Source organism: Staurois parvus, unplaced genomic scaffold (genome assembly GCF_062004578.1).
Source record: "Staurois parvus isolate SC_StPar_1 unplaced genomic scaffold, SC_StPar_1.0 ptg000052l, whole genome shotgun sequence".
Taxonomy (NCBI): domain Eukaryota; kingdom Metazoa; phylum Chordata; class Amphibia; order Anura; family Ranidae; genus Staurois; species Staurois parvus.
Genome location: NW_028317848.1, coordinates 2,544,592 through 2,568,495, shown reverse-complemented (window position 1 = coordinate 2,568,495; position 23,904 = coordinate 2,544,592). Strand labels below are relative to the sequence as shown.

General features: G+C 42.1%; 1 protein-coding gene across 2 annotated transcripts in view; it reads right to left on the bottom strand.

Moving 5' to 3' along the window:
* NIPAL2 (NIPA like domain containing 2) overlaps positions 1–23,904 on the bottom strand; it is a 173,163-nt gene that overhangs the window by 79,003 nt on the left and 70,256 nt on the right. For both annotated transcript variants that reach the window (XM_089666479.1, XM_089666471.1), the window contains exon 4: positions 23,057–23,116. In XM_089666479.1, coding sequence (XP_089522605.1) covers positions 23,057–23,116 — 60 coding nt within the window. The remainder of the gene's footprint in view (positions 1–23,056; positions 23,117–23,904) is intronic.

Sequence of the window (23,904 nt, the reverse complement as noted above, 5' to 3'; positions counted from 1 at the left end):
CACCCCAAGTGTGGAAACGAACCAAAAACTCTGATAACGCATTGTGCTCTACTCCAAAAAAAGTTCTGCAGCTTTTCTGAGGCGATTGTTGTAAGTGTGGAAACCCGTCCAAGTGAATGGGCTGCCCCATGTGTGACGAGTGAAAATGCTCCAAAAAACCCAAACGCATGTGGGAATGTGAGTCTTCACTACCTGGAGATGTGAACCAGGCCTGACAACCGAGTGTCTCCATCCAATCCCTCCTATGTACTTGTATAAAGATGGTTACACACTATGCAATCTGATTGTACAATCTCTGTAAAATTTCCTTTAGATTTGCCAGAACTGTGGAATAGAAGGGCACACCTCAACAATCTATTCCATTTGTATCAAATCAGACAGGCCCTTGTACTACATAGATGATGGGAGGAACGTATTATTGTAATGAGGGAGCTGTGGTCCAGAGTGATGAACACACCCCATCACACCCTCTTTTGTCCTCCATTCAATATCTCACAGAAACTGTATGGGAATTCCTGTACGGCGACTGGCACATAGAAATGCGCTTGCACGCAATATCGCGCATAGAAATAAGCACGGGTGCATTGCTAATAGAAATGAGCATAGGCTCGTGCATGCGCGTAAGAATGTGTGCACATGGGAGCGTGCCCACAGTTTCTGGCACCAGACGGACTATTTAAAGGAGGCACTTACTCGGTCAGTGCTGACTGGTCTTCAGCTAATACCCTTTTCCTGCTGTATCCTGTGTGTATCAGTTACCAACCCGGCTTGCCATTGACCTGCTCTTGGTTTCTGTTTATGCTTCTGCTCATCGGTTTCTGACCCTGGCTTCCTCCTGACCACGTCCCTGTCTGATATTCCGGTACCTCATCACCTGCTCATTGCTGACCCTGGCTATTACTCTGACTACTCTTCCGGCTCCAGTTTTGCTCTACAGTCCTGCCGAGAGCTTGTCCTGGCTATCCATTAAATCAGCTCCGGTTGTCACAATGTGTTCCGGCCTCACGCTTATAAGAAGTTCCAGCAAGCCATGTACCCAGATCTTGCAGTTCCAGTGGAGTGCCTCCTTAACCTCAGCTGGCCATTCCGGCATCTCCTCTGTTCCTGACTGGATGCCCTGCTTGATTCACCGAGGCAACACCACCAGCCGCAAGTTCTACAATCAATACCCACAGGCACTCTTGTTTCTCCTGTCCCTTGGCACCATATGTTCCACCTTCAGTGGGGTCTGGGTTGGAGATACAAGAGAGGCTGACCTCATCAATTCAGACTTCTATCAGGTACGTGACAAAAACTGACACAAAATTAAAACATCCTATGGATGAGGTACGTGAGAGACGAGCACATTGGGATGGCTGGGCCAGAAATGGCATTGGAAAATGCTATTTGTTAAGAAAAAATTAAATTCTGCCCAAAAAGGTGAACCTATCCTTTAATCCATCCATTCTCATATGTGCTCCTACTATGGAAACTCTGGAAATTTAGAGCTAGAACATATAGAGGTCCCTTGGCACGGACAGTGTGGCTTACGCATGTATTTGCAGATGTGTGCAAACAAAACCCTCTGTTTTTAATGCAAATTGTTAGAAAGGCCAGTTTGGTTGTTTTGCAGGCTGGTTGGTAAGCATGCTGGGAAATCCCTTGTTTGGGACTGGCAGGACCACCAGGTATTTCACACAAAGGAATACTTTTCAACACAACTACATGGTACAACAGGCACATATCAGGAACAGGAAATGTTGTAGGGAACACATTCTTTAATCCACAGGTCAAAACAGTATGGACGAAGAAATCTGCACTCCCAGCCATTGTATTCAAACACAATACAAAATGATTTCATCGTTCAGGTGTGCCATATTTTTAGCATGATGTCTGTATAAGGCTGTAGTCTGTAGGTAGTGGTTTAGTAAAATGAATATCTCCTTCTGCACTCGGTGCTTCCATCTGCTCACCCCTATGTTGCTACTGTGTCCTGTGGGAATGTAGGGGCAGGTGGGAGGAACTAAAGAAGGCGGTGGAGGACCGTGAACAGTGGTGCAGGCAGCAGGGAATGTGAGTAATGGAGGAGGGAGACAATTTATACAAATTTCCTTATTTTATTTTTTTAGCAAGAGTGTTACATTAGAGCTCATTCACATGTGTGTCTAACACACCGCATTTAGATGTGTACAGTGTATCATTTTATAGGTATCTAAATGTAGCACTATAGGAATAAATGGGACCATACACAAAGCTGTGTCTACAAATCAAAATGTGTGCAACATTTTATGGTGCACAAAAAAGTATGACACAGCTGCATTCGGGACAGCATGTCTGCAGATTTTACATGGGTACATGTGTAAACACATGTAAATGCATATATGCATACACATGTAGAGTCATTAGAAGAACTGTACTTTAGGTGTGTATTTTCTGTTAGGTCTGTCACCGAGAACCTGCAGTACTTGCAGAAACGGCACACATGTCCATGCGAATGAACCCTTAAGAGTTAAAGAAAACCCATACAGACAGAGAGTCAAGGCTGCATTTATCCTCTTCTGAAAATACCAATTCTATTATTGTCATATTGATCCTCGGGCTTCAATTCTTCAGGAATCGCTGTTGCAGAACAACATATACAGATTAGGAGCTTTGACTTCAATCTGGCTTTCCTAAAGGGTATATTTCCTGTGAGTCAGCAATGACAGCCTTTGTATTTCTTTTGGAACACTTTTATTTCCTAAATCTGTATCATCTCCTGAGCAAGAAGCAAGTGACATTTGGTGCTAAATTGTTATTGTATCAAATAAAAACTAGAAGACAAACAGGGCTCCTGAAACCTATAAAAGATTATAATAAAGAAAGCAGTATTTACAGCTGTGTACGCATAAATCACAGCCAGTGTTCCAGTATCAGACAAAATAATAAAATAAAAGAACCTGGCCCCAGAATTAAAGCACAGCTAAACCTAATCCCTAAGATTTAGGTTTTACAGGTTAATTTCATTTCAGAACTAGTTTTTAATCTTTTAAAATCTGAAGTTGCCATTATTATAACACTTGGTGAACCTACTACAAATATCCTTGTTCAGGCACTTGCTGTAATGGAGTGATACCCGTTCCCAATTGAGCTTCTGCGTTATCGCTAGTGATGAGTTTAGGCATATTTGGCCATGAGTCTGAACCCGCCTGAGCTATTCCATTGGGAAGCTGCCAACAGGTGGCAGAGGGATTCCCCACCCCGCAGCCACACATATGCAAGGGGCATGTATACGTGGGGCAGGGAATGCCTCCACTGCCTATGATTGATTGTTGGCTCCCACAGCTTCCCATCGGGATAGTTCAAGTGCACCTAAGCTGATCACTACCTATCACCCTGCCATGCGTGCCCCTAGCAGAGACTCCAAGCAGCTATGCCAAATTGCACAGGCATTGTCCATCAGAAAGCTGGGACAGAGCAATGGTGTCCATCGGAAACTTGATGTGCATGCCTGGCAGTACTAGGGCTGTTGGTTCAAATCCCAACCACGGCACCACCTGCCTAGAGTTTGCATGTTGTCCCTGTGCCTGCATGGGTTTCCTCGGGGTACTCCAGTTTCCTCCCACACTCCAAAGACATGCTGGTAGGTTAATTGGCTCCTGTCTAAATTGGCCCTAGTATGTGTATGTATGAATGGGAGTTAGGGACCTTAGATTGTACGCCCCTTGAGGGTCAGGGACTGATGTGAATGTAAAATACAGTATATATGTAAAAGCGCTGCGTAAATTGATGGAGCTATATAAGTACCTGAAATAAATAAATAACATAAATGTTTATATATAGACCAGAAGTGGATAAAAGAGCTGGTAGAGATTAGAGGAGATATAAAAAAAAAAAAAACAGAAAAGGATGAAAACATAAAAAGGAGCAAATAGTATTACTTAAAGGAATACTAAAGTAAAGCTTGGAGTAAGGGGGTTTTATAAAACCAGTCAGGTTTTTTTTTTGCCATCTGCTTCCCATTGGGGAGATTTTCCTTTACTTCTTGTCCCATAGTTAAAAGAGGTAAAAAGAAATCCCTCCAAAGTGAGGGAATCTCTGGCAGTCACAACAGCTAGTTTCCCAATTGGAAGATTTCTCTTCAATTCCTGTTCTGGTCGCAACTTAAAATTTGGGATTTTAGTTAAGTTTCCCTCTCAGTGATAACAGTAAACAGGACAAATAAAGAGGGGAATCTCCCTAACGGGAACACAGATGGCAATACAAGCGGACAGGTGTTCTTACCTCCTTCCACTTTATCCAGAACTAAAAAGGAAGGTTTTGCCTTTAGTTATACTTTAAAAAAGACATCTGTTAATAATCCACAGTGCTTTAGCACACTAAGTGGTCGATTTTTCCCAGATAAACTCTGCAGATTATGTATGACATCCAGCATCGACTCTTTCGAGTTTCAAGTGGTTGGGGCCGACAGGGAGCCCAGCTGGGAGGCCCACACCCGCTGCATGATGATATTAGCCAGGAGGTTGAGCTAAACTCGTTTGTTTGATGAGATTATATCATTTAATGGTGTACCAGTAATGACTTAGATGCTGCACTGACCCCACACTCTATAGCACACTTTACCAGGAGCTCGCATGCAACCTTAAGTCCTCATGCACACTGGACATTTTTACAGCTGCTGTTTTTGGCTAACGTTACCAGCGTTATCAAAACGCCCGTGTGCATCAGGGCTAATTTTCTTCCAGCTCCAAGGACTGGGGTACTTAGTTTTGAAAATTCTGACCATATCTCAAAAGGCTGAACAGAAGCTGTGAGGTGCACCAACACAAAAACCACTGGACACTGGGGAGTTTTCAGCATACCAGCACTATGCCAATAAGATTGGCAGGATAGAAAGCCGTTAAGTGAAACATCTGAACCATGACTCACCATCAAGGCTTTCTGCCAGAATACATGACACCAGGGGGAAAAACAATTACAAATGTTTGAGCTGGTTAGATGGGTTATACAATGGTATTTCAATTTACCCATTTACCTGGAGATCAATGTCTGGAACCATGAAAACAGGAGTTAAAATAACGTAGAAAAAAATGGTTATTACCCCTACTGAACTGCAATATTTCCTCTCACTAAACACCAGTGGGGTAGTCCAGTAAACACCAGGGTACACTCCACTAAACACCATGGGGTCACTCCACTAAACACTGATGGGACGCTGCACTAAACGCCCATGGGGCATTCCACTAAACACCAAAGGGGACACTCCACTAAACACTGATGGGACGCTCCGCTAAACACTGATGGGACGCTGCACTAAACGCCCATGGGGCATTCCACTAAACACCAAAGGGGACACTCCAGGAAACACCAGTGGGGCATTCCACTAAGCATCAGTGGGGCATTCCACTAAACACCAATGGTGCATTTTCTTTTGGAACACACATACACATAAATCTTCTTTGGTAGATAATACACTTCCCATAAAGGTTTTTCAGCTGTGCATCTAATAGCTTATCTGGAGTTAATTTCTAAAAGAAAAGAATGCCCATCTGTATGTACTGTAGGTGCATGTATATGTGTCTTCTTTGCTTTATTTAGGAAAGTATATCATATCTACTGGTTTCAGTTACTTCCTGGTTTCTGGCCTAAGAAAATGATGGCATACATCCCAGGAGTCTTCAAGATGGCAGGAGGGGGTTTTCTTAGCCAAGCACACCCTCCTGCCTGCATGCATGAGCTAAGGGCAGATGGATTCCAGGAAGTAAACGCTACATGAATTATCTGCCCTTACTCAGGTTTGCCAAGGTCAGGAATGTTAGGGATGGTTTTCAAAGTGATTTCTCATCAAAATAAAGCATGGAGACATGAATGGATGGGGGAGTTTGCTTTGAATATTAACAATGAATTCAATAGTTTTTAGTTTGTGGTGCTCAGATGCAGTGTAGTTCCATTTGAATAATTTCTACTACTATACACAAGACTTGCTTTGTCATGTGTTTACAAAGTAATAGAATCCTAATGAAAGGCAAGACGTGTATTAATTGATCACACATCATAAATAAGTGAAACATTTATTTTAAGGCAATTACAGCGCCTGTTACACAATTTATATGAGCCCACAATGCAGGTCTATGCATTTCAATGCTAAATGATATACTTGATCACATGTAGCCAAACAAATGTTTATGAGATGATACATCTGGAATGCGAGTTCTCTCCTCTTACACCCTTCCCAGAGGAAAACACAAAATTATACAAACTGACAAAGTTCTTTCAACATGAAATAATGACTTCCATATATGACAGTATCTGTCTGATAAGAGCATTTCAGCCAGTCTTCCAAAGCCACTGGCCTGGACCGACCGATTAAATGAGAACAGGCTAGGAGCAGCTAATGCCAGCTGTGGGGCACCAGGCAGGCTGTTCCACCCAGATGATGCGAATGCATTTCACATGTCTGATCTGAAGGGTGGCCAGGAGGGGTAATACTGATCTTCTCACAGCAGGCCATATTTTAACGAAGGCAAGAATGTTAAAGAACATTATATTAGAAAAATATTTATTGTTAAAGGTTGCACGTGTTTTTTAAATCTGTTTCTTCTATAAAACAGAACATGTAGGAGTGATATTAAAATCAAGAAAGGCTTTCCGCCTTTACCCCCTGTACCTGGCTTCTGGCAAACATAATGGGGACTCCCGCCTTTCAGTTATATTAGTTAGCAACATGGGGACACTAGCTCTGTTGTTTAACAATTTCATGCCCAAAGGTCATTGAAGTCTGGAACCCCAGGCCAAAGATAGCAGCATCAGTACAAGTCCACTAACTCGACTAATTGTGGACTACAGTGAAGGAAATAAGTATTTGATCCCCTGCTGATTTTGAATGTTTGCCCACTCACAAAGAAATGATCAGTCTAAAAATCGAATGGTAGGTGTATTGTAACACTGACCTCTGTGATTGCCACCAAGTACTAAGTCATGTTTTGTGAAGGGGATCAAATACTTATTTCCCTCAGGAAAATCAGTGTATAATTTGTTAGACATGCATTTCGTTTGAATTTTTTGTTGCTATTCTGTCTCTCAGTGTTACAATACACCTACCATTCGATTTTTAGACTGATCATTTCTTTGTGAGTGGGCAAACATTCAAAATCAGCAGGGGATCAAATACTTATTTCCTTCAGTGTAGTCCACAATTAGTCGAGTTAGTGGACTTGTACTGATGCTGCTATCTATGGCCAAAATTGTAAACTTTAATTTTTAATTAAAGTTTACAATTTTGTGGTCTGCCACATTCATAGCCATTGTGAGCCACAAGTTGGACACCTCGGATATAAACCAATGTTACGGAAATACCAAAAAACAGTTAAGTTTACTGTAGGTCGACTCCCACCAAGCATAATAATTCAGTTTTGAGCAGGCCACAAAATTGCAACAAAAGCTACTTCATTTTATCTTTCACTGAGCTATTCATTTATCTTTTTATGTTTTAATGAAATATTAATTTATGTTTTGGGGCTGATGTTTAGCTTTAATTTTGATTCCTGTTGTATTTCCCCGAGAAAGGATAAAAGGCCTCCACTCCCTCCCATTTCTCCATTGGAACAGTATGTTTGTTCAACAAGTAAGAATGTGCATGTATGTAGTTTTACAATGTCCATTTCCACAGCTGCTAGTTGTATAATCCATTTATATCAATAAATACCAGCGCAAACCCACATCATAAATTGCATCACCCAACCTATTAAATTAATAATAAATAAATAACAAACTTTAGAAACTGTGACACAAAACCACTTTTGTGTTAGTGAAATAAAAAATAAATAAATAATTTTAAAATTAATAAGTCCAGTGACAAATAAATCCCAAAATAGCAGTCCCGTGACAAAATTAATTATATTGTAGTTATATTGTAATTTTCATTGGATTCTTCCGTGCCTTTGATCCCTTCACCATCCACCAGTGCAAAACCAACAATAACCGCACTCACCAGATAATGGTGAGTCAAACGCCTTTCAGGGATATTAAGGGCTCCTGGACCCCCTTTACTTTATATAAGACCTCCAAATAATGCCTCCTCTCGGATATAGATACCTCTTCTGGTTACTCCTCTCACCGAATCCCCCAAGGAAAATCAGGAAGAAGAAAAAACCATAGTGTGATACCGTAGTGGTTTCTCATCAAAAGAATCTCTCCAGACCACTCACATTATAGCAGGATATAACCCGCATTTTATTGAAACAAAAACAATCTTTCCTTAAAAACGATCCATTTTTCATGTACAGCGACTTTTGTATAAAGACCCCACAGCCTAGTATACAGCAGGATGGCAGACCTCAGATGCAGACTCATCCACTATGCAAAAAATGGCCCCTTGGAACGCACCGCTCGGCGTGCGTTCCACTCACCGGAAATGACGTCAGACGCCGGAACAGGCAACCGGAAGTGCGTCAACGCGTTTCGCCCCACCCACAGGGCGTTATCAAGACGCTCTTTTCCTCTGCCAAGCCGCTTATAAAGCAGTGGGAGATCCCTCCCACTAATTACTCTGGACACAAAAACTATCCATCACCGCCATCCCTCTGTATACCCATGTGGGATCCCCTTTGTCAGGGCTCCCAGGTGTGACCAGAGATGTGTGACTGACGCAGGGAAACGCAGACCTCAGATATGTTATAAACAATATAATTTATTAACACTAACAATACAAACATAAACGCAGTGCAATACTAAAACATAATACAGTGCAAACAAACCAAACCACCCACAGATAACAGTACATACAAGCAAGCGTCGTCAGGCAGGCCGGGTCAATATCAATAGGGCAGGTAGGTACAGGGGGAGCAAGCGGAGATTGGTCAGGGTCACAAGCCAGGGATCAGAACAGGTAGCAAGCAGCGTGGTACAGAGGGTCAGACAGAGGGATGGTCAGGAGCGAGCCGGGATCAGAGCAGGAGAAGTCAGCAGCGGTTCAGAAACAGGATGCAGGACAGAAACAGGATGCAGGACAGAAACAGGATGCAGGGCCCAGGACAAACACACACCAAGGCAGAGTCTGTGGGTCTGGCCATCCCTTAAATACCCCAGCATAATCAGTTACAGGTGTTAGCTGGCTGCAAAGTTGAGTCTCTGATTGCTGGGAACACCCGCTGGCCAGCCCTGGTACTGCAGATCAAAAGGCAGGTGAGTCCCACCATAGCTGGCCAGTCCATTCCTGACACCCTTACAACAAAGACAAATGCATTTTATTAAAAACCATACTTTTATCCATAACCTTATGTCCTCTACCCCTATACATAAAGGTAGAGACAGGGAATTACGATACATTAATTATTAAAATAAAATGTGAAATAGAAATAAAAAATATACAATAAAAATAAATTAAATTAAAGAAGGAAAAATAAAAATAAATTCCAAAATGTTATATAATATAAAAATTCAAATCACCTAATCATGAAAACGCACTTCGGACATTAACTATATTTTACCAATTGGACAAAAAACAGTTTATATCAATATTTATTTTGATTTTGATTTTATTTTTATATTTTATTTTTTATTTTTATTTTATTTTTATATTTTATTTTTTATTTTTATTTTATTTTATTTATTTCATTTATTTGTATATTTTTTATTTCTATTTCACATTTTATTTTAATAATTAAATGTATCGTAATTCCCTGTCTCTACCTTTATGTATAGGGGTAGAGGACATAAGGTTATGGATAAAAGTATGGTTTTTAATAAAATGCATTTGTCTTTGTTGTAAGGGGATCCCACATGGGTATACAGAGGGATGGCGGTGATGGATAGTTTTTGTGTCCAGAGTAATTAGTGGGAGGGATCTCCCACTGCTTTATAAGCGGCTTGGCAGAGGAAAAGAGCGTCTTGATAACGCCCTGTGGGTGGGGCGAAACGCGTTGACGCACTTCCGGTTGCCCGTTCCGGCGTCTGACGTCATTTCCGGTGAGTGGAACGCACGCCGAGCGGTGCGTTCCAAGGGGCCATTTTTTGCATAGTGGATGAGTCTGCACCTGAGGTCTGCCATCCTGCTGTATACTAGGCTGTGGGGTCTTTATACAAAAGTCGCTGTACATGAAAAATGGATCGTTTTTAAGGAAAGATCGTTTTTGTTTCAATAAAATGCGGGTTATATCCTGCTAAAATGTGAGTGGTCTGGAGAGATTCTTTTGATGAGAAACCACTACGGTATCACACTATGGTTTTTTCTTCTTCCTGATTTTCCTTGGGGGATTCGGTGAGAGGAGTAACCAGAAGAGGTATCTATATCCGAGAGGAGGCATTATTTGGAGGTCTTATATAAAGTAAAGGGGGTCCAGGAGCCCTTAATATCCCTGAAAGGCGTTTGACTCACCATTATCTGGTGAGTGCGGTTATTGTTGGTTTTGCACTGGTGGATGGTGAAGGGATCAAAGGCACGGAAGAATCCAATGAAAATTACAATATAACTACAATATAATTAATTTTGTCACGGGACTGCTATTTTGGGATTTGTCACTGGACTTATTAATTTTAAAATTATTTATTTATTTTTTATTTCACGAACACAAAAGTGGTTTTGTGTCACAGTTTCTAAAGTTTGTTATTTATTTATTATTAATTTAATAGGTTGGGTGATGCAATTTATTATGTGGGTTTGCGCTGGTATTTATTGATATAAGTTTTTTTGGTTTTTGCACCTGTGTACAGCAGCATCTCACGTGGAATTGTGTGTGTAATAAGAGAGTCCTGGGCGCTGAGGTTTTTTCTTTTTTCTACATAGTTGTATAATCCACCCTGACCCATGTCTGGAGGTAGATTTAGCAAACAAACAATGACAATCCCATCAATCAGAAACTAATAGTAAGAGTAACTTCCTAAACCTCTTCTACTCCTCTGTTCCTTCTCTTATAGGAATACATAGTTTGTCAGTTATTCTTATTTCTGCAGTTAGAAAAGAATGATGGGATATACTGACATGCATATAGCAACCATCTCATTAATTTTTTTCACTTTGGTCTGCAAGAGAAATCCATTCCAAGTAAATGCTCAGTCATCTCTGGAGCAAGACATGGAAAAAAAAGGCAAAAAAGCGGGGGCTGACATTCCTTCAAACATGTGTATTCCATCTGAATCCTTCTTTGGGATGACTGGACAACTCTGCATCAGTGTTGGATCCCTGAATGCTGATCAACAGAAAAACGGTTGCGCAAACTGCTAGCATCTACATTATACTGTATTTGTCACTGTGCTTCAATAATGAACAATTCCAGCACATGCATGTACAGCAAATTGGCGTGCAGGAAAATAGCATTGCTATATCATTTATTATGAATTTTTTTTCTATTTTAGACTTTTAAAAAAGTCTCTTTTTCTACTTAAGTGACAGATCTGATCTAAATCAAGTTGACAGTTAGCCCTCTCAAAAATATTATTTCACATATTAACATTTGCTGTAGAGTTAAAGCATTTCTTATAAAATAGACTTTTTTCTCTTTGGATTTCTATTTTTGAGATATCTGTATACCCTCCGCGGTCATTTTAAGGGTTTACAACTCTCCCTCTTAGATTTTGTAAACTTTTTTTTCTTTTTTGGAGAATGCAGCAGGAGGTGCCGAAACACAGAAAGGCATGAGAGGAACATCCAAAACTCCCCAATGTACCAGAACAGAGTTGGGAAGCTCTCATTGGCTGGAAGATCTTGCGGTTAGATCCAGGACACATCAAAGGTCAAGGGCTTATGTAGAACTAACTTCTGGGTGTACGGTCCTTTAAAGGACAACTGTACCTTTTACCCTCATTGGCTGGAAGATCTTTCGGTTAGATCCAAGGCATAAAGTTAGGTCCTTATGTAGAACTAACTCACTACTTCTGGGTGTACGGTCCTTTAAAGGACAACTGTACCTTTTACCCTCATTGGCTGGAAGATCTTGCGGTTAGATCCAGGACATAAAATTAGGGGCTTATGTACAACTAACTCACTACTTCTGGGTGTACGGTCCTTTAAAGAACAACTGTACTTTTTATAAAAGTTTTACTTCCAGGCATGCAGTAAATATATGTATAGATTTAAAAAATGTTTAAAAAAAGTATTATAGACCATTAAGCATACTTTACATTTGTTAGTTTATACTAATAATAAAAATCTGAGCTGGGTCTTTACCAAAACAGCGTACTCGCTAAAAACTTTGTATGTCCTTTACAACCACTTTAATTTGTCTGTACCTCTGACAAAAGTTGCCTCCTAAAATATTTTTCACTTTTTTTTAAGGCTGAAGGTATTTTACCTTAATGCATTCTCTGCACTGCAATGTTCAGCTCCCTCATTATACTTATCTGAGCCCAACCTCTATCCAGCGAAGATGCATGAGAGCAGTGGTTCTCTCCCTCCTTATAGGATCAGAGACAGCAGTGGCAGCCATTGGCTCCTGCTGCTCTCAGACACAGCTAGTCAGGAGGGAGCAGGGCTGAGCCACGCTGTGCTCTGTGTGTCAATGGACACACAGAGCTGGCTTGGGACCGACCGAGCCTATACAAGTGCCTCCATAACAAGTGCTCTGGGGACATTTGGAAGGGGAAGGAGCCAGGAACGCTGGCAGGGGACCCCAGAAGAGGAGGATTGGGGTTGCTCTCTGAAAAACTATTGCACAGAGCAGGCAAGTATAACATGTTTGTTATTTTTTTTTTTCTTAAATTAAGGTTTACAATCACTTTAACCAAGGAATGGTGGTAGTAAATTTAGCTTGGGTATCTAGGCATTAATGACCTCTGGTCATAAGAGTTAAAGGATGAATGAAACTGTCCTGTACTGACAGAGAACTCTGAAATGAAATCTGCCATTCTCCAACATATGGCTGCATATCAGATTCCAGACATGGATGTTGACTATTCAGATTCACAGGGAATGAGGCCCGTTCTCCATCAATTATACAAAGCCCAGGGGTCAAAATGCACCATTAGGGGCTTTGTGTGACAGGTGACATCAGACCTCGTGATTTCCATTCTGTTCAAGGGGTTGTTAATAATCCTTCTGAAATGCAGTGAGTAGCATTTACAGTGTGTATAAAAAAGAATCACCCCTTTAAAATAAACACATTTTGTTGTTTTGTGGTCTGAAATGAAGACAGACACAATTTTGTTTTATCCAGCTGTATTTACTCAGTGCAACTTAACACCCAAGTGAAAGATTTAACACCAACATGTCTGAAAAAAAAATAAAAAAGAATCAATGAGTTGGGAAAAGGATCACCCCTTCCTAAAAATAACTTGAAAAGGTTAATAGCTACACCTAATTGAGTTTACAATGGCTGTCAGGACTTAGTGTTATCACCTGAGTCACCTGCTGGTTCCCAGGGACACAATTCCGGTGGTCACTAGTGGGTGTCCCCAGCAGCTGGGCTTTCCAAGTAATTAAGCTGCACCTGACGAGGGCTGCTGGGAGGTATATAAGCTCAGCCATAACTGAGGTTCAGTGCTTCAGTCTTTCTCCTGCAAGCCATGTCCCTGCCTTGTTCCTGTACCTCTACCTGCACCTGACCCGGAGACCTCTCCTTTTGACCTGCTCCCTGCATCCTGCTCTCCCAGTATCTTGCCCCCTGATACTCATGTTTCCTGTCCTTTCCCTGCTTGTGTGTGCTCACCTCCATTTCTATATAGATAGGTTATCATTTGGTTTGCAGCACTTTCACGTTTATTTTGTCACATTATATTGTTATGGTTTGTTGGTGCTGGTATTGTAAAAGTGATATTTATGTTTACCACTTCTCGACTGCCCTATAGCAGAACAACTGCTATAGGGCGGCAGGGCTGCGCAAATCACGTCTATATACACTTTATTTTGTATTTCCGGGTAGGGGGCACGAGCGTGCCACCCTGCCCGCGCCGCCATTGGCGGCTACAGCTGTTGATCACCGCGTCCCAGCTGGAGATTCCCGCGTCCCACCCAGCGATTGCCGAGGAACACTGACAGGGGAGAGGTCTGTATGTAAACAAAACAGTTCTCTTCCCTGTCAACACCAGCATGCTGCTTTGTATTGCTCTGCATAGCACAGCAATACAAAGCAGCGTGCTTACATAGTAAAGCATTGCCCAAGATGTTAACCCCTTCCTGCCCAGTGTCATTAGTACAGTGTCAGTGGTTTTTTAGCACTAATCACTGTATTAGTGTCACTGGGGATGTCAGTGGCAGTTCGTTCCCCCGCCCAGTGTCAGAATGCCTGCAGTCATGCTATAAGTCGTGGATCATCGCCATTACTAGTATTTAAAAATTCCAGTATATATACCACCATTTGTAGACTCTATAACTTTCAAGTAAATCAATAAATTTACACGTATTGGGATTTTGTTTTTAGCAAAGACATGTAGCAGAATACATTTTGGTCTAAATTTATTTTGTTTAAAGCGCAAAAATTAAAAATGCAGCAGCGATCAAATACCACTGAAAGAAAGCTCCATTTGTGGGGAAAAAGGACACAAATGTAATTTGGGTGCAGCATTGCATTACTGCGCAATTGTCAGTTAAAATAGAGCCGTATGGCAAAAAATGGCCTGGTCAGGAAGGGGAGGTAAAATCATCTGGAGGACAAGTGGTTAATAAACGTCATTTAACCTTACTCATCCGGCTTCTTGATTTCCTAAGGTGCAGCCCATTGATCTGATCATCCTTGCTGGATGCCTGTGGTATCCCTGACAATGGCACACAAAACCATTTAACTTTCAACTGTGATCAGCTGTGGTCATTTTCATTAGTTCAGCACGAAAAGAGCTTTTCTGGAGCATTTCAGTCCCTGATAGTGCAACTGAAGCAAACAATCAACTATGGGTAATTCTTTTCTATACCCACTGTAGCATTCGGTTATCTTCAGTTAATAGAAATTCCCTTTATGAGCTTGTTCTTGTATTCAAGAATTTGTTTTGAAATTACTCACAATAAAATCTTTGGCTTGAAAAAAACCCAAACTACTTAAATCACAAATGTGTTGTAAAATAGCAAAAACGGTGCAAGCTGAATCCAATACTTTACTCATTCTGTGTCGTTATCCAAGGAGGTTGTTACATTCATTTTTTGCATTATGCTAGAACATTTCTTGTACATTTTGATTGCCTGTAGGTGTCATTATTGCTTCAAGAGTACACAAAAAGCCAGCAAAACAGCTTAATAAAAATCAGAACAACGCAATATGCTATATAAAAAATATTTTAAGCAAGTTTAAACTGTGATGACAGCCTTCTTTAAATTAAAAGCAGATGGACTAAGAGTTTTAGTCATTTGGTGACCACTGTAACCAAGTGTGCTCACAAAAAACAGATTAATCATAACCTGAGAAAATGATCTGTATTGCCCAAAGCAACAAGCTAAAATGTAATTTTCTGACCTGTTACTATTGGCAGCAAGGACACATTTGTTTGTTCCAGTTACGACACTATATGGTCAACTGTTTGCGCACGCCCAACTATCACATCTACATGCACTTGGACATCCAGTTCCAAAATCATGGACATTAATTTGGAGTTTGCCCCCTTTTGTGGCTAGAATGTCCTCACTCCTCTGGGAAGGCTTTCCACAAGATTTTGGATTATGTAAGGGCATGTATGCCCATTTAGCCATATGCACCTTGTGTGTTCAGCTACTGATGTAGGGCAAGAAAACTTGGCTTGCAATCATCAGATCAATTCATCACAGGGATGTTTAATAGGGTTGAGGTCTGGGCTCTTCGCATGCCACTCAAATTTATTCACATTTCCCTGGGCAGCCATATCTTTATGGAGCTGACCTGCACTGGAACATGGTGGGTTAGTAATGGGTGTTCTCCAAAATACCACAAGGGTACAATTGTCTCAAAAGGTATGTATGCTGTATCCTTCCCTTGAAACACCTGAATGCAATCATTTATACTCCACTCTCCATCTCCAGTATAGTCCAGACAGCTGTCTACTGCATTAGCAGTGAGGGTCATTGTTAGGTAGTTTTTTTTTTAATGTTTGTTTAAATGTGGTTTTAATAAGGTCTATGATCACTAATAGGGTGGGAGGTCTATGATCACTAATGGGGTGGGAGGTCTATGATCACTAATGAGGTGGGAGGGCAAAGTACAGAGAATGTTTTTCAACTCTTTCCCGAGACATTAGCCTAGTGCTGCAGATGTAGCACCCTCTAGGTAGATAGGACTTTTTTCTGCGAGTCAGAGACTTGCTAGAAGCCTGGGATGAGTCAGCCTGGGAGCAAGGCAGTGAGATTACATCCCACCCTTCTAGAAACCACTGAAACATTTTAGAAGAAGGGCGAAGGAGGGGAGGAGGCATGGATTTGCATGTGTAAGGGAACTTGGCCAAAATCGCCAGGCAGGAGGCCATACATGGTGACTAGGTCAACCCTTAAATGTGAGAGAGCCTGAATAGAAGGAATGAGTTTGAGTCAGGTGGAAGATGGACTGAAGGAAGGTGCTGGCACGTAGAGTCTGGGAGGGGGGCCAAGGTAGGGGGCCTACCTACAGGCCAAAGTAGACAGAAAGATCTCCACTGCTCTACAGCCTTCTAAAGAGGACAGCCAGTCAGCAGGGAAGGTGCCAGCCCAGCGAAAGGCCTGAAGGCAGCTGCAACCCACTAAGCTACAGGAAAAGTACAGTGTGAGTACTTCTACACCCCTTGGGCCACAGAAGGGAGAGGGTGGTCAGGTGCAGTACCCAACCAGTACAATAATCTACCCAATCCTACCTAATCCTAATAATCTACCCAATACCTAAGTACCCAATCTGGGACTGCTTCACAATAGATTCTGGAATCTCTTGGCCAGGGATACCCTCAGGACAGCCAAGTGGATGAGGAGAGTTTCATCTGAGGTCAGAAACTGAAATCTTTGCAATTCATTAAAAAATTAAAAAAAAAAAAAACAAAAAAAAAAAACAAAACATGTACATAAGTATTCACAGTCTTTGCTATGACACTCAAAATTGAGCTCTGGTGCATCCTGTTCCCACTGATCATACTTGAGATGTTTTCACAACTTGATTTGAGTCCAGCTGTGGGAAATTCAGTTGATTGGACATGATTAGGAAAGGCATAAACCTGTATATATAAGGTCCCACAGTTAAGAGTGCATGTCAGAGCACAAACCAAGCCATGAGGTCCAAGGAATCGTCCGTAGACCTCCGAGACAGGATTGTATCAAGGCACAGATCTGGGGAAGGGTACAGAAAAATTTCTGCAGCATTGAAGGTCCCAATGAGCACAGTGGCCTCTATCATCCATAAATGGAAGAAGTTTGGAACCGCCAGGAATCTTCCTAGAGCGGGCCACCCGGCCAAAATGAGTGATCGAGGGAGAAGGGCCTTAGCCAGGGAGGTAACCAAGCACCTGATGATCACTCTGAAAGAGCTCCAGCGTTTCTCTGTGGAGAGAGGAGGACCTTCCAGAAGAACAACAATCTCTGCAGCACTCCACAAATCAGGCCTGTATGGTAGAGAGGCCAGACGGAAGCCACTCCTCAGTAAAAGGCAAATTGCAGCCCGCCCGGAGTTTGCCAAAAGGCACCTGAGGGACTCTCAGATCATGAGAAACAAAACTCTCTGGTCTGATGAAACAAAGATTGAACTCTTTGGCCTGAATGCCAAGCGTCTTGCCTGGAGGAAACCAGGCACCGCTCACCACCTGGCCAATACCATCCCTACAGTGAAGCATGGTGGTGGCAGCATCATGTTGTGGGGATGTTTTTTAGCGGCAGGAACTGGGAGACTAGTCAGCATCAAAGGAAAGATGAATGCAGCAATGTACAGAGACATCCTAGTTTAACACCTGTTCCAGAGTGCTCTGGACCTTAGACTGGGGCGACGGTTCACCTTTCAACAGGTTAATGACCTAACCACACAGCCCACATAACATAGGAGTGGCTACGGGCCAACTCTGTGAATGTTCTGGAGCCAGCCAGAGCCCAGACTTGAACTTGAACATCTCTGGGGAGATCTGAAAATGACTGTGCACTGACACTCCCCATCCAACCTGATGGAGCTTGAGAAGTACTGGAAAGAAGAATAGGAGAAATTGCCCAAAAATAGGTGTGCCAAGCTTGTAGCATCATACTCAAAACGACTTGAGGCTGTAATTGGTGCTAAAGGTGCTTCAACAAAGTATTGAGAAAAGGCTGTGAATACGTATGTACATGTGTTTTTTTCCCGTTTTTTATTTTTAATAAATTGGAAAGATTTCAAAACAAAATTTTCACGTTGTCATTATGGGGTATTGTTTGTAGAATGTTGAGGAAAAAAATTAATTTAATCCATTTTGGAATAAGGCTGGAACATAACAAAATGTGGCAAAAGTTAAGCGCTGTAAATACTTTCAGGAAGCACTGTAGTTTAGAAGAGATGCAAATGTCCTTCATTTAATGATGTTTTCTCTCTAGTATATATCCTCAGCACTCTTTCCAACTTCTGAAACTCTTGAGACCTTTAGTTAAGTATCAAAGGCAAGCTGCATCTTACTTTCTGCACTGGCCTTGTTCAGTTGCCATCTTGACATTAGTTTGGAGACACTTCTGAAACGGTTTATAATTCATTGCAGGTGCATTTTACCTAAAGTCAGCTGCCTTCTAATCTGCATCAAACTGATTTTGCATATTTTTATGGGTAAAGAAGCCTGAGAATAACATAAGCCCACTGACATTATCCTTTGGCTAGGTTCACACTAGCCAATACTCTAAAAAAGTCAACTCAGCATGCCACATTAAGTTTGCCGTTGCTGCAGCATGTGAACAGCCTCCTCCAGCTGTACATTATACTTTAGGTGGGTGATCTGGATGGGGGAGGGTGATCTGGATGGGGTAGGGGAAATGGGGTGTCAGTAAAACCGCGGCTCAGCCACCTGTTTCTACCACCCCGTGCCACCTGCGTGAAAGATGCCGTAAACAGTCAAATAGGAAACTTGTTTAAAAATATGATTTTAGAATAAAAAATTAGTCAAGAACAAAATTATTAGCGAACATATAGGGGTTGATTTACCAAAAACTAATATGCTGTTCAATTTAGCTTGAGGTGATTGTAGCCGTATTAGTGCATTTGTGACAGGAACAATTAAGTACTGTCCGTGATACTTTTTTTATTTTACTTGCACTAACATACAATTTTGAGGACAAGTTTTCAGGGAATGTCCCCTTCTTCAGGTCTAAGCAATACTGCATTCCCCGAAAGCTTGTCCTCAAAATTGTATGTTAGTGCAAATAGAAAAAGTATCACGGACAGTACTCAATTGTTCCTGTTCAATTTACAAATTAAGTTGCACTTTCCATGGGAATTATCCCCAAAGCTTAGTGAAAGGTGTTCACATCAAATTCTCAGTCTGATAAGGACAACCAGCTGAGCAGGTCTTGTGGAGTTAACCCGTCTTTTTTTTTTTTTTCTTCACATGTACATGAAGAACGCTGCACTCTCAGCCCGACCAAAGTGTGAATACAAGTGTAGGATGGCCTCAGCACAAACCACATTCTGCCCCACCCACCAGGACATAGTCATAGAGGTTTCTATTTTTTTATTACAGTTAGGCACTGAGCCACATTTCAGAGGCACAATCTTTAGTTAAAAGAGAAGAGTAAATGCCACAAAATTATTAGTATATCATAAAATCTTAGAATGCTAAAGTATATATATATGTAACACACTACATCGAATACATAAATTGAAATAATACACTGGATGCCCATTGTTGTCACAGTGAAAATGCCAAACTGGTTGCCCTTTAGAGTCACAGAAACAAATTCCTTAAGGAACGCCTACTAACAGCATAATTAAAAATGCCACACAAAACTTTAGGAATATGCAGATGATGTTTTATCTTCCCTTTTATTAGCTCACTTGGGCTGTCTTCATCCATTATCATCTACAAGCTAGAATTTGAATGGAAGGCAAGCACTGCCTACGCTCCTCAAACAGCTACACATAATAACCAATGCCAAGTCCCAACCTCAGCACCACATTCATAATTCAGACCGCCCACCAGCATTCTTACTCATCTACTTTGAGGACACTGCAAGTCATTATGACTAGAATGAATATCACTTTGGTTTTGGTTTGTGCCATGCATTGCTGAAAGGAGCCACTGTTCACAGTTCCTGTATGGTGGAACCTACCAAGTGCTCTGGCCTAAACCAAAGTAGAAGGATCGAGAGAGAGAGAGAGAGAGAGAGAGAGAGAGAGAGAGAGGGAGGGAGAGAGAGAGGGGGGGAGAGAGAGAGAGGGGAAGAGAGAGAGGGGAAGGAGAGAGGGAGGGAGAGAGAGAGAGGGGAAGAGAGAGAGGGAGAAAGAGAGAGAGGGAGAAAGAGAGAGAGGGAGAGAACGAGAGAGAGGGAGAGAACGAGAGAGAGGGAGAGAGAGAGAGGGGAAGAGAGAGAGAGGGGAAGAGAGAGAGAGGGGAAGAGAGAGAGAGGGGAAGAGAGAGAGAGGGGAAGAGAGAGAGAGGGGGGGGAAGAGAGAGAGAGAGGGGGGAAAAGAGAGAGAGGGGAAGAGAGAGAGAGGGGGGAAGAGAGAGAAAGAGGGGAAGAGAGAGGGAGAGGGGAAGAGAGAGAGAGAGGGGAAGAGAGAGAGAGAGGGGAAGAGAGAGGGAGAGGGGAAGAGAGAGAGAGGGGAAGAGAGAGAGAGAGAGGGGAAGAGAGAGAGATCGAGAGAGACTATATTGCCAAAAGTATTGGGACGCCTGCCTTTACACGCACATGAACTTTAATGGCATCGCAGTCTTAGTCCGTAGGGTTCACTATTGAGTTGGCCCACCCTTTGCGGCCTTAACAGCTTCAACTCTTCTGGGAAGGCTGTCCACAAGGTTTAGGAGTTTGACCATTCTTCCAGGAGCGCATTTGTGAAGTCAGGCACTGATGTTGGACAAGAAGGCCTGGCTCGCAGTCTCCGCTCTAATTCATCTCAAAGGTGTTCTGTCGGGTTAAGGTCAGGAATCTGTGCAGGCCATTCACGTTCCTCCACCCCAAACTCACTCATCCATGTCTTTATGGACCTTGCTTTGTGCACGGATGCGCAGTCATGTTGGAACAGGAAGGGGCCATCCCCAAATTGTTCCCACAAAGTTGGGAGCATGAAATTGTCCTACATGTCTTGGTATGCTGATGCCTTAAGAGTTCCCTTCACTGGAACTAGGGGGCCAAGCCCAACCCCTGAAAAACAACCCCACACCATAATCCCCTCTCCACCAAACTTTACATGTGGCACAATGCATTCAGGCAAGTACCGTTCTCCTGGCAACCGCCAAACCCAGACATGTCCATCAGATTGCCAGACAGAGAAGCGCGATTGGTCACTCCAGAGAACACATCTCCACTGTTCAAGAGTTTAGTGGCGGTGTGCTTTACACCACAGCATCTGATGCTTTGCATTGCACTTGGTGATGTAAGGCTTGGATACAGCTGCTCTGCCATGGAAACCCATTGAAGCTCTCTACGCACTGTAGTTGTGCTAATCTGAAGGCCACACAAAGTGTGGAGGTCTGTAGCTATTGACTCTGCAGACAGTTGGCGATTTTTCCATACTGCATTTTCTCCACCTTTGTGTGTCCTAAATCTACAAAATAACACTTTGGAAATTTAAATGTTTGAAACTAAATTTCTACAAAATCTATTGATGTGAAAAATATTAATTTCACTTTCTCTGCATATTACCAATATAACTACAAAGAGGTGTTAACAATGTTTTGTGAAGCCAAAACTTTCTTTTATTTTGGATAGCATACAGAAGGCTTCAAACATCTATCAGGATATCTTTTGCTGACTCTTTCTTGTTGGAGAGATTTTTCTTCACTTCCTATCCTAAAGAAGCCACATGAAGTGAGGTAATGGGGTTGATTTACTAAAACTGGAGAGTGCAAAATCTGGAGCAGCTCTATGTAGAAATCGGCTTTCAGGTTTTTTTTTTTCATCAAAGCTTTATTAAAACAAGCTGTAGTTAGAGGCTTATTGGCTACCATGCATACCTGCACCAGATTTTGCACTCTCCAGTTTTAGGAATTCAACCCTAAAGTATCAGTAATGTAAGTAGAATTCCCATCCAAGACAGTTTTAGGAACAGTGGATGGTTTTCCTTACCTTCCGCACTTGTGCAAATTCAAATTATTGAATTCCCATCACTTTCTGTCCCTGTGACAATGGTTACTACAACAAACAGAGGAGTTAATCTCCCCAATGGGGACACAGACAGAAACCTGACAGAGAGTCTAACTCTTCTCTACCCCCTCCAAAAAAATGCCAAACGTTTAATGGCACATTAGTAGCTGTGATATTGTCACATGGCACAAAAAGAAACTAGACAGTGTTTGTTACAACACAAAACACAACAAAGTTGGTTAGCCGGGCTGGAAATATTTGACCAGTTCCTTATTGCCTTATACTTTGTCTGTCAGTTTAGAGCAATACTTGGCAAAGGATATGGGTTGTTAATATTAACTGGACGTACGTTTAGAACACATGTCAAACACAAGGCCCCGCAGGCCGAATCTGGCCCGCTAGGCCATTTCATGTGGCTGTTCCACTTCTTATGCAGGTGCGGCAGCCCCCTCGCCTCTAATCCCACCTTGTCAAAGCAGTCAGCAACAGAGAGGAGGACAGAACGCCTCCATCAGATCCTGTGCTTCTTTGTGCAGCTGTGGAAAGGCTCTTCTTTGCCCCCCATCTTAGCAGTCACCAGCAGAGAGAGGGACAGAACTCCTCGAACAGATCCTGCGTCTCTCTGTGCAGCATCCCCTCGTCTCTGCTTCCCCTGGTCTCAGCATTCAGCAGACTCTGGCAGTTGACTCCAGACCTCCTCTGGTCCTCTTTCAGACCCTACACTTTTTACTTCCCAGCTCCATCTCCAGCTTCTTCTTGGCAGCAGCCCAAGGTAAGGGGGTGCACTGTGATGTAAGGGAGGCTGGGGGACTCTTGACTTATGATGGGGGGGGCTCTTGACATCTGATGTAAGGGGGTGGGGGCACTTTGGACATCTAGTCTTACAGATAGAACTAGTCCTTTGAGGACAACCATAATGTTGATGCGGCCTGCAATGCAATGGGAGTTTGACACTACTGTTTTAGAAGATAGGATAATGCTGTATTTGTAGGATTTTATATTTCTTACCTATTACATCAGAGGCCCTCAACGATTCCTTTAAGAACACAACAGAGATCGCTGCACTTCCTGCGCAAAAAGAAAAAAAAAAAAAAAGAAGTATATAAGAACAATTCAGAATAATAGAAACTGGAGAGTTAGACTATCTTAAGATTTTCTGTATCTTTTGGGGACTGTATTGGAAAGATATTTGTGCTGGAGTTCCCAGGTCTGCACATTTACTATGATCATTATATGATGGTCTCACTCTTGTATTTTATTTATTCTCTGAATTAGAAAAAAATACAAACAAAGTTGAAACACATAAAGGTGGGGACACTCCCACATGGACAAGTACATGCCCTGCTTTAAATCCCTACTCTGTGCAAGACACATAAGAAGCTAGAGCTGGACACAACACAACAGGCACCTTCTACAATTAAAAGATCAACTTTGGGTGGACTGACCTAAAAATGTGCTCTTAACAGGAAAAAGCTAAAATGTAAAATTCCAGAATCATATTATACAAAATGTTACTGTGAAGCCCAAGGCAGCTGAAGAAAGCTCTCTCTAAATCTATACCAAAGTGTGCCTGAAACTGTTGAAAAAAAAAATATCTCGTGGTTTTTCTACATTTCAGGAAGGTGACTGTAACCTGGCCTCAAGTAGGATTTGTTGTAACCTGTGGCATTTCCTCTATAAAGTGCTGCAACATGGCAGAAATAATGTCAACCCTTGCATTAGGTGGAAAAATCAGCAGACAGGTAGTCACACCAAGGAAGATTTTGTCACCAGAGATTCCAGGCACCGCGATTCCCAGATAGAGGTCTCTAAAGCAATTATTTTATGTACAGGCTACCCAACCAGTGTTTACCTGT